The 15,391-nt window shown below is 44.5% G+C and overlaps 1 protein-coding gene across 1 annotated transcript; it reads right to left on the bottom strand.

The window, feature by feature from the left end:
• Positions 1 to 423: 423 nt before the first annotated feature.
• Positions 424 to 15,327, bottom strand: ssh1b (slingshot protein phosphatase 1b). The gene is made up of 15 exons (XM_062412638.1): positions 15,133 to 15,327; positions 13,378 to 13,415; positions 10,585 to 10,685; positions 9,516 to 9,580; positions 9,297 to 9,418; positions 9,136 to 9,204; positions 8,648 to 8,713; positions 7,830 to 8,024; positions 7,373 to 7,466; positions 7,114 to 7,242; positions 6,896 to 6,942; positions 6,420 to 6,566; positions 5,701 to 5,901; positions 4,970 to 5,594; positions 424 to 4,828 (listed from the first exon to the last, which is right to left on the bottom strand). The coding sequence occupies exons 1-15, from the start codon at positions 15,211 to 15,213 to the stop codon at positions 4,220 to 4,222; spliced, it is 2,589 nt and encodes an 862-aa protein (XP_062268622.1). The 5' UTR covers positions 15,214 to 15,327; the 3' UTR covers positions 424 to 4,219.
• Between the last annotated feature and the right edge of the window lie 64 nt (positions 15,328 to 15,391).

The following is a 15,391-nucleotide window of genomic DNA, read 5'->3' on the forward strand; positions in this document are numbered from 1 at the left end:
GGCTGCCAGAGACAGGAGCGTTTCAATCACACATACAGACATGCACATACATGACTTCCCTCATGATCCGTTTTGTGTACTTCACCTTATTGACTGGACACTGGGCACCAGTCTGGACTAGGTAGAGAGAATGGGCAAAGGGCCGGGTCGGAACCAAACCTTCAGCCGCTGCAGGAGGACTCGAGCCTCCTCATATTTCTTCCCTTTTACTTCCTCTTGCTGGATTGAAACCTCCCCATAACCAGGAGAATCAATATTTATAGTGTAGTGAAAACACAAATAAGATCTGTTTCTGTCCATGTTTGTTGTGGGAACTGTTGGGTTTGTCAAATATGTATAATGTATGTTATGATGTGGGACTTAACAAATAGAATTGAGTTGAATCCAATACGTGCACAATAAACCCATTCTGCAGAGGAAATGGTTTATTTCCATGATAAACATTAGACTGGACATCAGTTTAACAAAATATAAAAAAAAGTGCATTACACATGAACATTGGCAATGTACAGTACAAGTAAACAAAAGACGATCAACAAAATCCTCCTCCCAGGTAGGTTTTTCATGTTCGGTCGTTTCCACTCATCTCATGCATTAGGGGGCAAACTTGTGCTCTGTATCAATCCACTCTATAAACGCCCACCCCCCCCCACCCCACCCCATCCCCTGAAAATACAATATATGTCTTATTTAATGTCCGTCCTCAGCCTCTGGCCCTTAAAGTAGGATTGTCAGTTTGATGCCTGGGAATGATGCAATAATAATAAATAAATAAATCTATAATTTTCCATTTTTAATAGAGCTGCAAGTCGTGTAACTAAAGAGATGACCCCTCCAATTCTTTTCTTTTTTTTGCTGTGCGCTAACACAGTACCATTATCAGTGCTTTCCTTAGTAGTGACCACAACTGCAAGCTCTTCGACTCAATAATAAATGGAAGAGAAAAGTATTTACAGACTGGTAATTAAATCCTTCTTATCCTTATGCTTTAATGTAAATAAATGATAGTTCTCATTCCAGCAAGTAAGGTTCCTCAGCCAGCTATTGAACCAATACCACAAGTGTCAACAATATCAAACAAGTACAATATTAGTATAGGCTATTTAATAAATGGAAGTCCACCACGTATGTGTCTGTTGAGGAAGAGGAGGCTGCTGTGCATGAGCGTATCTGTGTTTGCATACATTATATAGATGTGCCGAGTTATACATTGCAAAGAGCGTGGTTATTATTGGGAGTGAGGGGAAGTCATGTACAAAAAAAAAAACCTTCAACACACTCACAGTAACTCTGCAAAGCCTGTGACGCTTTATGGCGAAGCTAAGGCCGAGGTTAAGGCACTTAAATGCAAAAACAAACAACACGTGAAGCAAACAACCAAATATCTGTGCTGCGGTCGGGAAACCCAAGCGGAGAGTTGTCGAGCACTGTCGTCCGGCCAAGAACTTACTGGGAACCACTGCATTCAGTCAGAATTACATGAAGAATACACTGAAGGAATTGTTGGAGATTTTGAGACGTAGGCTTGTTTGCTTTGTTGTCCAGAGTTGGAGGAGGAGGTGTCACTGTGATGTTTGGATGGGAAAAATAATGTGGCTGCTTAGCTTAGCAAAAGGACCAGAAATGAAGGAACAACAAACATGGGTTTATGTCATAGACTGGAGGCAATTAAATAAGTTAAATAACATCGGATAATCCTTTTGAGACCTATCTAACCATTTCCACCACTTAAATCCACTTTTTAAAATCAATTTCGATTGATTTAATTGATTATGACTTTGTTTTGGCTTTCACTTACAGCCTTTTACCAGTAGGATATGATGCAGCCTCCTCAGCACCCCTACTCCCAGCGTAGTTATGTTGGTTTATGAGATTTAATGTAATAATTACTTTAGAGGGGCCAGACTTTTCAGAACCAGGCTTTTCCTTCAGTCTTTACGTTGAGCTAAATATGTCATATACTCAATATACTTTTCCTTTAGTCTGTCTTTTACACTACGCTTATTAATGCTTTCAGCTGTGAACTGTTTATGGCAACTTTCTGTAAGTGCTGTTGTTACACGAGACTCAAATGTCCACATGAGGGGAAGGAACCGGTTAAAGGCGAAACCACATTACTTAAATCTAACTAGCGGAGCAAACCTGCAGCTCCCTGGGATTCATTTAAGAGAGGAGAAGGAACAGAGGAGGTATTATTGTTTCCCTCTAAGTTTCTACAGATAGATTTGAAAGTAAAGCAAAATCTCAAAACAATAAATGATTAGAAAGATGATTCAATAATTTGCATCCATTCTTTGTACAGTTCTCCTGAAGCACTTGGATCTCTAAACACAGTAATAACACTTGCATGTGCTTTTTCCTAAACAGGCGTCATTCAGAACCACTCTTAGCACACCCAGCGTGCCAAAAAAGAAAAGCAACACAACATCAACCAAAGAAAATAAACTCCTGCGGCACAGCAACTTTGGATCGGTGGTCTAATCTTAACCAAACAGGTTAAAAACATATACCTCACGCTGTTCAATGTGCAATATGAAAAGTTTAAATAAGAATGAAGAACTTGTGGGCTACAGCGGACTGTGAAACTGGGCTTTGCAGTTTTAATAGGTTACTTCTCTATTTAGAAAATAAAAGGAAGTCTGGTCTTTTCAGTTGATAAATTAATATTTTTTCAAATTTTGTACACTGTAACCAAGTATTTCATTAAATTAGCAATTTTTCTTTTTACTTATTCTTACAGTACTGCAAGCTGAGAAAGTGAATACGTCTTTGGAGCATGTGTATTTTTCATTTCTGATTACTGTTTGTGACTTAGTGCTCTCAAATTAATCCTGACTAAATGTAGTTATACATCTGAGCTATGCCTGCGCGCTGTGTGAATGGATGCTAGAGTTGTGCTCGAGTGATAAATCTATACGTGATCATTGTGCCTTGGCAAATAATTGAGGGTTCAGCGAAAGGTTTTTGAACATGTAACCAAAAAGTTAACTGGGTGAGCCTATGACATAAGAGCCAGATGGTTCACTGGTCAAAGGAAACTGTGCTCAGCTTCTCTTATGTTCTCACCCCTGTACGTTTGTTTGTTTGAAAGCAGGATTACGCCAAAAATACCAAACGGATTTCCATAAAACGTGGGTCGAAATAATTCTCCTTTTAAATGGCACCGACCCGGATGACTCAGGAATGTTTCTTTCACTTTCTTTAAGATTGAGAGATTTTTTTTGATGGTTTCCCAGAGAATAATTAGGTGAAAACTGAACCTGGCAACGTGATATGGCTTTAGTTACAGAAATGACCTGAATAAGAGTCATTGATATTTAAGCTTATCATTGTTTCATGATGCCTGGATGTTGAAATATGTTTTTCAGTACATGTATTTCAAAACCCCGGTGAAAATGAAAGGTGATTTTGAATGTGTTCTCTGCGTGAGCACGTTGAGGATATGCTTTGTAATACTGCAAAGTCATGCGTGGCTAAACTGAGCACTTTAAGGACTTAATTACATTAACATTAATGGGGTGAACCAGCCACTGAGCAGAAACAAAAGTCTTTGACAAAAAACTAGTCCGACAGATATTCGTGGTCCGAGGTACGGCGCTTCTCAAATGCTCACATACGCTCACAATCCTTTTATAAAAAATGATTAAGCTTTCACGTGAAACGCTCCGTCGTGATGCGAAAGCAGCTGCGGCAAGAGAAACAGAAGTGGAGTTCAACAGGGATTCCGTCTATCCGTGGTGACATGAGGACGTTCTGACTGGAATCAAACGGGATCAACATTCATTGAGCGTCTCTCGATACTCTCGATGAGGTGGACTGATAAAATATACAGGTATTTTTCTTTCCATCAGCATCGAAGTCTTAACGACAGCTCTCCGAGGAGTCACAAAGGAACGAGCAGATCGTACAAACCACCGCTTAACCTGCGTGTTGATGGTAAAATGGCAGCAGCTCCGAGGGACGCGAGAGAAGTCTTCAGTCCCAGTATGGCCAGAAGCGTTCAAGCTTTTTAATGGTGTGACGGTGAAAACAACCAGCCTCATCTCGATCTTCATGCCAGCGGACGCGAAAGCACAGAGAGCTGCTTGGGGCAGGACGTGACGGTACAGGTCAGACTCAGGCTTCATTTCTGGTACCACACCACAGCGGCAGTCATCTAAAGGCTCTCAGCCATCATAGTGTACCCGATGGAGGCAGTGCTCCTCCTCCAGCTCCTGCTCTAAGGCAGGGGGCCCACCGGGAGCTGGCCCTCCATCGCCAAGCTCGGCAGCTTTTCAAGCTGCTCCGCCCTCTGTCGCATCAGTTCCAGACCAAACTCTATCCCCAGTCCTGGCATGTGCAGCTGAGCCAGAGCCTGCTGCTGGAGCTCGGCTGCATCACCAGGTTGTAGTTTTAAACCTTCAGCAGCAGCAGCAGCACTGACCGTCCCTGAACCCTCCCTTAGCTGCACATCCACCTTCTCCGCAGTTGGTTCGTCCATGTCCTCTGCCTCCTCGAAGCTCATGGGTGAGACCAGTTTCAGGCGATGTGCTGGTGGGACGCCTGGGGCGCACGTGGAACAGCGGTAGAGGGGAGCACAGGGCTGGATCACGTCGGGAGGGGCAACTGCAGGGGCCGGCAGAGACTGCAGAATTGGAGTGGAAGCAAAGTTGGTCCCTGGCGGATCTATGTATATAGAGGGGACATTGTGGTGGCGGGAGGAGTAGAGGCGGTGGGAACGACCTCCGATTGGACGGTCACAGCGCCGACCTTGTGGCAGACGCAAGCAGTCTTTACAGGACTGATAGGAGGGCTTCACCTTTAAAGGGTTTCCTGTGCTCGCACTGTCCTGCAAGGAGTAAGAATGGAGGAGAATACAGTATATGGTTAGTGACATGCAGCATATTTCAAATGTTAACAACATTATATATGCTTTTTAGATTGAAGCCACTTTAAGATAAACAGAGGACAGAAATCAATCTCAACTCACATCAAAAGCTGCAGGGCAGCTGCGTTTTGCCGCTAGCCGGTTGCTGTTGTTGGTGTTGAGGTTGGCGAGACCTAGCCGTCTCTCCTCCGTCTTCTCCCCCTCCTCCCCCGCCCTCCTCCCATCTGAACCTCCAGGTGTTTGAGCCAAAGCCGCCATTTCAGCCTCCTCTTTCTTCGCCTCTTCCTCGTCCTCCTCTTCCAAAGTACTGAACTCAAGTCTTAGTCTCATGTCCTCCAGGGGGTCCAGGCGTCCACACGTCTGCGCTGCCGTGCCCTCACCAGGCAGAGCTAAATGGGCCATGGGGAAACCCTCGTCCTCCAATAGGGCGTCCCTCTCCACGTCTTCAATCTCGATGAAAACCCTCTCCATACCCAGCAGCGGGGGGCCCCGCACTGGGGTGGAGGGCTCACTGTCTAACGCCGAGTCGGACAAACGTCTGAAATAGTAATTATAGTTAAGAGAGTCAAGGGGCTCCATCTCCAGTCCCACAGCCCTGCAGGGAGATGCCCCGCAGCCCCCCCAGGCTTCCTCTCCTCTGAGCCCGGATGTCTCCCCTCCACCAGACGCTTGATCCGATCCCTCCTCGTCTGTTCCAGGCCTCCATAGCTTGTTGTGACGATGTTTGCTGTGGAGGAAAAGTCAACTTTGGTTTACATGTGAAGCTTGTGTGAGTGTGTACCACCCCCCCCATGACTTGAGCAATCCTCAGTGAAACCTGTGAACCTCCTCACCTGGCGTCCAGGATTCCCTCGTACTCCGCCAGCTGTCTCATGAAGCCGCCGTTGGGCTGGGCTATGCTCCGCTTCTGCTTGACGATGTTGTAGGCTTTCTCCAGAGACCAGCCATATTCTTTCATTGCATAGGCAATAACTGTCGAGGCCGACCGGCTCACCCCCATCTTACAGTGCACCAGACACTTGGAGTTATTCTTCCTATTGGATGGGAAGGAAATCTCATTATTTGATGATTAGGTTGATGATGTTAGGACAGTGCAGCATGGATCAGAAACTTGTTCACACTTTTGTCAGATAAGCAGGAAGGCAGGATTTTTAGGATTGTGCTGTTTTAAATCACAAACATCTTTTTTTTTTACATCAGGTGGGCATGGTTAGACAGTTGCATAGCAACCAGTCCGACTGCACCATTTAATCTCTCTCTATTACTGGAGCAACTCAGAGTTTTGTGATGTATTTGGAGACAAGACAAAATGTCCTGTATGACCACAGCTCTGGTTCTGGCTCTGGATAATGAATGATGTGAGACTGTCGAACTGTGAGAGCTGATAAAAAAAGTCTAAAAACTCCATCCACTAATACCACAGTGCTGTAGGAGCACTGTTACACCCTATCATCAGCATAGACCATAACACCAGGCTGTTACAGTCCATATCTCTGGATCATTTCACCCTCCACTCAGCTCACTGGTTTATTTCTGATGTGCGGCGCCTCACTTGGCTTTGAGGATGAAGTTGTAGGTGTCGTTCCAGTGGGCCAGCAGGTCGGTGGCGTCCTCATCGTACACACGCACGTTGTGATACGAGAACATCCCAGGGAAGAAGTTGTCAATCTCTCTGGTCACGTTCAGGATGTAGCCCACTCTGCAGGGAAATGATTCAAACCATTTACTCATGAACCAGCACACTTTAATTTAACTCATAAATAGAGTGCGTTTTGCTTTTTGAATTAAGAGGTTGGATTATTCCACAAGAAAAAACTATCAATTGTTAAATGAAATAAATCAATACGTCAGCAAGACACAATTAAAGTAAATCTAACAGTATATTTTTTACAGATATTAGCAACTTAAAAATATAAAATAAAAAAATTATACAAAAAATATGCATTGATATAATGTATGGAATCCAATGTCAGAATACACCATCGCAATATTTAATAAGAGAAATATTATATATGTTAATCCGCTCACCCGCACTCACGTAGCTCTTCAAGGTTGGAAGCGTTCCACTCTGAGCCCTACGAGGGTAAAGACAGGAACAATTTAAATTTGATAATGAGTGGTTTATCTATTAAAGGCTAATTTAACTGTATTTGATTGAGAAAAGAAGAACCACGGTGTGTATTTGAGTATCAGCATGTGGGCGATATGAAGAATATAATGTAGACGTGTGATGTAAAAACTCTCACCAAGTACACGTGGTCCAAGACTAGTGTGGCCTTGTCCATCTGACCCAGGATCAGGAGCATCTCGTTGTCTATGAACTCCTTGTATTCCTTCAGGTTACAGCTCATGTGCTGCTCCAGCTCGTTACGGATCTGATGTCGAGAAACAAACACGTACAAATAATGATTTGTTAAATGATGCATTTCCCACATTCAGTCAAACACTAGAATACTAGAATATAGCTATATATGCACACAGATGAGACGTTCGTTTGACACGTGCCTCCTTGGACGTGATGTTCTCCAGGTCCTGAAACATCATGAGGTTGCGTAGCTTGGCTTTAATGAGGCACTCCGTTCTCTCTCGCTCGGTCGGCCTGCACAGAACACATCAATAGATCAATATGTTCATTCAGCTGAAAACAACATGCTGAACTATAGACTTCATATAAAGATGGACGACATTAAAACTCCCCCAATAGTGAAGCCACCTCATCATGGTAGACCCCTGGTGGCTGGCTGAAAACCCCACATTCTCTATATTAGTGGTAGTTTTTTAATTAGTTAATAAATGCAATAAAAAGAGCATGATTGACAGCTCAGAGAGGCTCACAACTGGTAGACTGTATCTATAGGATCTTTATACACAGTCTATGGGTAAGACCAATTATATTAAATCTATTGAAGTGAAGGTGTACTGCAACTAAAACTGTGTTGAGATGCAGCCTGAAGCTTCTCACCGGTCGACAAACATGGTGGGGGAGTCGGGCCGGGTGGTCTCCAGGTCGGTCATGGTGTTCCACTCATTGACGCAGCTCTGCTCCGAGGTGATGCAGCTCTCATAGAAGGCCATCCACGTGAGGGCAATGCCCCCTGGGAAGTAGTTGAGCCGGCGCGACACCTCGCACGCTTTGTGCAGGACCTGCAGGGCAGACCTGTGGCAACGCACAGCAAAAAGGCTTGAAGACCACAAGTGATGTGACAAGAGCAGAAAGACAGGAGAGCAAGGCAGACTTGTTTTTTTTTTTAATTCTGTTGAGTGACCAGCAGGTGGCATGCTGCTGCAGGAGGAGGTCTCTGAACAAATAGTTTGTGAATAGTGGTCAAAAACTTTTAAGGACAATGGAGATTTAAGATGACAGAACTATAAAATGTATAGATTTCTTTTCTTTGGTTTCATTAAACTGCTACTCAAATGTCTACAGGATAAACCAACTTCACACTCTAGAAGGGAGACCAGTGTCCAGCGATGGATGGTTCTTCAGTTTAAATGTTGTATCATATTCATAATGTCACAACTGAAATCTGATTATAACATATTTCTAAGCCACATATTTTTTACGAGGATATTTTTAAAGTTGTACAAGTCAAGGAATGTTTACTATTATATTTTTCGTGGGATTTATACCACGACTAACTTGGGCACCATATAACAACATTTCAAGTGGTTGGTGCAAATGGACTGAAACCGGTTTCTATTTACCTTTTGTAAAAGTCTCAATCGACACACCACACACACACCACAGTAATCCCATGTAAACAAAAACAGTTTGCTCACCACATTGCCTGCACGGACACAGGCTTGAAGACATGTGAGCGCCCCGCTGTGTTGACGCTGAAACCTCTGGTGGAGAAGGAAGAACAGGAAGAGGAGGAGGATGAAGATTAATTTGAGTCCGGCTAGAGATGAGGCATGTTGATGGGGTGTAAACACGGACTGGCTGGGGCTCGTTTCATGGGACTATTCAGGCCGTGAACCAGTGGAACATTCCTCCAGCACACAGACACAGGGACAATGTTACCAGGTCAGCAGGAACAGGAAAATGAGGGTAGTTCACTCCCCTTACACTGGGGGGCAGCAAAACCAGCTTCAGACCTTTTTAAACCAGCTTCCACTTCACTGTTCTTATTTGTTTGTGTTATTTTTATGTTCGAGAGGTGCTTTGTAAACAAAATATTGTTATAGTATTTCTGTAGCTACACTTTGACGGCTGATTCAAGCATTAATTATTCTATCTTTTCGTGAAAGGACAATATGAAACTCACCCATCTCCATCTAAATGTATGTTGGTATCACTCCACAGTGGCAGCACCATCCCAATGGAGCAGTTCTTACTGAGGGTCAGAAAGGACACATCATTTAAAAACATAATAATCGGTGTGAAGGGTACTGTGTGTAAATGTGAGGCTGCTGGGAGATTATTTACTTGTCCTTCTCTGTGAAGTCCATTCCCAGGACGATATTCTCCTCTGTATCTTGATGGCCGTTGGTGTAGATGACGACCATGTAGCGCACCCGGTCCGACCATCCGCTCTCCAACCGCACCGCCTGCGGAAACACAAGGAAAAATATGAATATCGTGTTTACTGCTGTCCTCAAGATAAGCCCCGAACCATGAGAAATGAAGAGTGGGAATAATACAAACCAGTTTAATGCGATCTTCGGAGCGGAGGATCTTAAACATGACCTGCAGGTGCTGAGGTAAATCACCTGAAATGGAACATTGTGAGATGGATGATTAAAACAGAAGAAGATGCAGATTATTACAGTCTTTTTTTCTGATGTGGTCTGATTGGAGTGTTTTATAATGACAATCCGAAAGACACTAATATCCCAACTCACAAGACAGACATAATAAAACACACACTCTCTGGGCTTTATGACACAAAAGGACCAGCTGACGTCCCCTCTCTCAAAATCTCCCCCGATCGCTCTTGCCGACACACACGCACACACACACACACACACACAGACACACACACACACACACACACACACACACAGTGACATCGGACACGTGTCTCCTCAAACAGCATACTTCGCTACAGACTGACCAGTCATCCTCTTCTCACTGTCCATTAGCAAATGTTTGCACATTTCTCTCAATGAAGACCAATCTAAACCCGGCCACCTGCTGGTTATCATGTTTGTTAGTCACCTGAGTCGTGTACAGACTGCATCCAGACTTCAGACTCAACAAGGACGTCAGATAAGGACCTTGAATTATTTAAAAAACGAATTCAAAAGGACTGTACTGAGCGTTGAGTTTATTTTTAGACTGAGAATGACGATGACAAATTTTGATGTCACTTTGATGTGCAGACAAAGAGCAGCGGTGTCATTGTGTAATGTTTGGGCAGAAGAAATACACACACCTATACACACACCTATACCTGCAGTAATTTAGACAACACACATCATCAGTCACTGAGAGCTGGAGGACGACTTCAGCATTGTTCAGCAGGAGCTTGTAAACAGTAACTGTCTTTTCATTTGAAATAGCTTTCAGCAAACTGTCTTTTTCTTTGTTTAAATCGTGTTTGGGCGTCCCCGGTGTTAACTGCGGGTCACACCCAGCTCGGTAACAGTTGAGAATAAACACAAAACCCACAGAGGGAAAGAGTCGCCACAGAAAACGTGTTTAAACTTTTGTCAGCAGCTCAAACCTGAGAAGAGAAAAGCTTCTCTGTTCAGTCTTTTGCGTCGGTTCCTACCTGCATGTTTGTGGTGGCTCGGGGTCTCTGGTCCTTGTGCACTGCCGCCCTGCTGGAGGAAGAGGGCGGCTCCTTTGACCATGAAGAAACTCTCACTGAGGCTGAAACATAAAAGGAGTGGAACATGAAGTGAAGGCTTCAGGAACAGTGAACTTTGGGGGAAGAGTGACCTTCAATATTCGACAGGGAAACGTCCAGATTCAGGTCCTGAAAAATCAAACTGATTAAGAAGGAATCCCACAAGATCTGTTATAGATGATAGTCACAAAACAAAATCCACTCATGAAACACATACTGTGCTTTCATTCATCGACACACAACTTACTGGCTCATACTATTTTCTGATCACACCCTACATTCATCTTACCATCAATGTTGACTAAATTCCCTGTTGGAAGCTCACAACACTCCAGAGCATCAGAGATTCACCTCCGTGCTTGATAGCAGGGGTGTTGTGCTTTACATCACAGGCCTTGTTGACTCCTCAGAGCATAGGGTTAGTATTTGTCAAATCAAATCAAAATGTATCTGTATAGCCCATATTCATAAATCACAATTTGTCACATAAGGCTTAACAAGGTGTAACATTCTTTGGCCTAAACCTTCAGCAAGGGTAAAGAAACCACAATCAGATGTCACCACAATCCACCATCACTATCCACAAATCCATCATCACGGTCCATCACCGCTATTATGATCCACAATCCACCATCATGTTCCCCGATCAGCTGCCACCACGATCATGATTTGTAACTGTAAAGACTAACTCTGGTCACATCCCTCTTAATGACTTTGGTCTGAAGGTTTTCGGTGTGTGTCTCTGTGTCTCAAAGAGTCTCCATTAAGGTTGTAGATTTTTCATTGTGTCAGGACACTGTATTTATGTGCAGTCAGTGGGAACGAGGAGGACGGAGGCCTTGTCAGTCCTGATCCAGCTCTGTGGCTTTAAAAAACCTGGTCTCTCTTGTCCCGTCTCTTTTGGACGCAGGACTCCTGGGTCACGAGACACTGTGAGGGCCGCAGTGAGCAGGAGGAGCGCTTCAGTGTGTCTCCTCACACAGGACAGGGCGCAGCTTTGTTTAACTACAGTCTCATTCCACTTTCCCAACCACCACACACACACACACACACACACACACACACACACACACACACACACACACACACACACACACACACACACACACACACACACACACACACACACACACACACACACACACACACACACACACACACACACACACACACACACACACACACACACACACAGCCTGGTATGACTGAGTGGGACCATCACAAGGCCTTTTGTTTTAGCTCCTCTGCTGGTGTCACTGTTCCTTTTTCAAATTCATGCAGACGACTGGGACAGCGAGGTTAATTACCAACAACGCTTGACGTACAAAAACATTTCTTAACAAGAAAGAAAAATCCTCTAATTTAGGACACAGATTAAAGCTTTAAAACAGAACCAGCGCGTTTATAAAATCATCTCCTTTCCTTCCAACGTGAACATTTGATTCTGTTAAATGAAAAACCAGACCTCACATTCTCCCAGTATCACGTCCTCGCGTGTTTGTGCCGCCTTGAAAACTTACATGCGACAGATCTCCCTCCGAGTCAGAGCAGCTTTCTCCACAAAGTCGGGCAGCACGGTCAACATGGCTCTACGTGACGGTTTCACCACCAGATGCATCCTGACGCTCGTTCTACTATTCCCTTACAAAACACTAACTTTTCCAATATGAACCTATTTCCAGTTCCTCCTCTAATCCTGCATAGACGGCTGCAGCCTCCTCTGGCAGCATGCGTGTCTCATCATGGTCTGGGTCCCAGCATGTCCTTCCCCTCCCTACTCCCACCGCCCCGGTGCTCGATTCTCCTCATCCGTGCCGCTGTGTCTCCTCCCCGTCTCCTCCTCGCAGGCAGCGCTCCCTCCGCCAAGCCCGGCCACAATAGCATCATTCACGCAGGTGCGGGGAGGCGGTGGAAGACGCTGCCCTGGCGTCAGGCTGCAAGTTTGACGTGCAGGATCTGTAACACTGATGAATCACTGAGCCGCAGAAACATGTCACCCACTGACTCAGACAAAGCATGAGACGACTGTTTCAACTGTGACGGACCCACACACACACACACACACACACACACACACACACACATAGGCACTGGGCACAATGACAGACTGTGTGCCAGAGCTTTGCTGACACAAACTATTGCCTCTGTGACGTTGTGCTGATTAAAGTAAAGCTTTGTGACCGAGCAGGAAGAACTGTTTACGTGATCTCCAGTGATGTAACTGTTAAATCAGTCGAGTTAATCAACAGCACTTCCGGCCAGTTTGTCCTCCTTCACAGTGAGAGACTCAGAGCCGTGAGAGAAGAGAGACTGAATATAGACTGTACGAAAGACAAGTGGTGATGAGGAGCTTCCACAAAACCTCTTGTTGATGTCGGTTGAAAATGGAAATTGTTTTTAAAAGAAGATTTTTTTTCAGTGATTGAGAAAAAGTGTTGCTCTTTATAAATCAGAAAAACACACTATTTACAACTCTGAAAGGTTCTTAAATTTAATTATTTTATTTTATTCTACTTTAGGTCCCTGGCTGTTAGATATGGAAGTCAGACACACTGACCATGGAGGAGGGTAAGTTTAAAAGTAGCTAAAGCAAACAAAAAAAGTAAACAATAGCAAAAAATGTATTTGGACACTGGAGTTTGATTCCAGCTTTTCGTTGCAGCAAAATGTTGTTTTGTTTATTAGTTGTTTAACTTTTTAAAAGAGAGATCTCACCTCTGATTAGTTTTCCGGTCATCGTCACTTCCAAAGTCCTGAAAGACAAAAACAAGGCAGAAAATTTAGTGTTACTCAAAAGTAAAATATTTTACATTTTACTCCTGTGAATCTAGTGTTTGTGACTGCAGACATGAAGAACAGGGGAAGTGTTGTGTCCTGTACAGTAACGACGACACTCTGCTAATTTAGTTGCTGTTTAATCCCTTAAATGTGTGAGCTGGTACAGTTGAGCCAATCAGTGATCATGAGTAAATTGGAATACGGTGTTCCAGCGCCATCTGGTGGCCCTTCCTGTCAGTGCTGTGAAAAGTCCCATGGAGCTGTCAGCTGACTCGTGAGGACACCTTCAAGTTCAGGAAAATAACACATCACACCAGTTATTCCTCCGGCTGCTGACTCTTGCAGAAAAGTGAGAGGAAACCGATATTTAAAAAAGAAAGTGCACTTATCATCTGAAGGAAGATTGTCACTGCTTGTTTTTGGGCCTCGGCTCATTCAGCCGACTTAAAACTAGAACCTGGAGCAACAACTCTGGTGCCGTAAAGACATTGTTTGATGCTGGGTTTAAATATTAGACTATGGCTCATACATAAGATTGTTTAAAGTGGTTGTGGCATCTGCAGCATCATATGTGTCTTTTTATAGTGTTTCTGCAAATTCATAAATAGAAGTGGGACAAAATATCGATAGGGCAGTAAATCGTTATAAATATAGATTATAGAAATCTAGAAATATTATTACTGATTTGGTTATTTACATATGTATAGATTTGGACTTTTGACAGAGGCACTACTTATTGTACTTTTTGGACTTTGCTCGATATCAGTATGCGTTTGTGACACCAAATTGCAGTAAATAGCTACACAAATCCTGCACGTTACCTCTTCAGGGGCATTTTCTTTTTCAGTTAGACAGATATCACAACGTATTGTTATATAATTATCTTGGAATATATCAATAAACGCAGAAAGTATCATGAGTCATGAGTCACGACATTTCCTTTTGAAAATTTCAGCGTGTAGAATTTAGTGACATCTAGTGGTGAAGTTGCATTTTGCAGATGAATAACAAACATGAGAGAGAACCTGTGGTAGCCTTTAGTTCCCATAAAAACTCAGAAAGGTGTTTAGTTTGTCCAGGCTGAGCTACAGTTAAAAACAACAACATGGCAGCCTCCCGGTGTAAAGATAAAGTATTCAAATAAAAAAGGGCCCGTTAATGAAATCAGCAATTCATACAAATTATAGACGAAACAATATTTGACTCACTTCCTGCGCATAGCTCCCATTCACCTAAATCTCACACACTGGACCTTTACAGTCTCCTTCTCCCCCCAATCACCCAGACTGCACTGCTGCCAATAAAACCAGCCCAGCACCAGAGCAGGGAGGACAAACCTGAACACAAACAGCAGCAAATGTTTGTGCAGCAGCAAAATGAGCACTTTGTTCTGACAGCTTAACCCCCCCCCCCCTTACCACCACCTACTCCTCCCTCTTCTCTGCCCCCCCGTGCAGGATTTTGTTTACAAATCCACCGCCACAGTTGCCACACACAAGTCTGGTGCCGTTATAATACAATAAGTCAAGTTCCTCAGCAGGGACGGAAGTCAGGCGACCCCCACCCCACCCCACCCCCCGCCCCCTGCACGATGTCCAGCAACCACCCAGACTGTTGTTGAGGAGAAATCCTGCACGCGCATTCATCTCACGCCGCGGACACAAAGAGCAGACACCGGCTCCTTCCACTCACCTCCCCCGCACTGCTGTTGGTCGTGCTGGCCGAGGATGCTGCACTGGGGGTGGGGGAGCGCTGCAGAGTCACCAGGGCCATGGTCGGCGGGCGAGGCGGAGGAGGAGGAGGAGAAGGAGGAGAAGGGCGGGGAGGACGCGAGGAGATGCACCGCGGAGATTGTGTCTCTGTCACCGGGGAGAAAAAAACGCCAAGTCAGACTCCGCCGCTTCTCATCCAGCGGCGCCTCGCTCCCGAGTCCCGGCGGCGGGGCTGCTGC

The sequence above is a fragment of the Platichthys flesus genome, chromosome 19, assembly GCF_949316205.1.
Source record: "Platichthys flesus chromosome 19, fPlaFle2.1, whole genome shotgun sequence".
Classification (NCBI taxonomy): domain Eukaryota; kingdom Metazoa; phylum Chordata; class Actinopteri; order Pleuronectiformes; family Pleuronectidae; genus Platichthys; species Platichthys flesus.

What these genes read in the sequence shown, in the direction of transcription:
- ssh1b (XM_062412638.1), bottom strand. Translation starts at nt 15,213, where the DNA reads ATGGCCCTGGTGACTCTGCAGCGCTCCCCCACCCCCAGTGCAGCATCC. An exon ending in GAGCCACCACAAACATGCAG is followed by an intron (nt 9,581 to 10,584) that starts GTAGGAACCGAC and finishes GTTCCATTTCAG; the next exon opens with GTGATTTACCTCAGCACCTG. An exon ending in GACTTCACAGAGAAGGACAA is followed by an intron (nt 9,205 to 9,296) that starts GTAAATAATCTC and finishes TCTGACCCTCAG; the next exon opens with TAAGAACTGCTCCATTGGGA.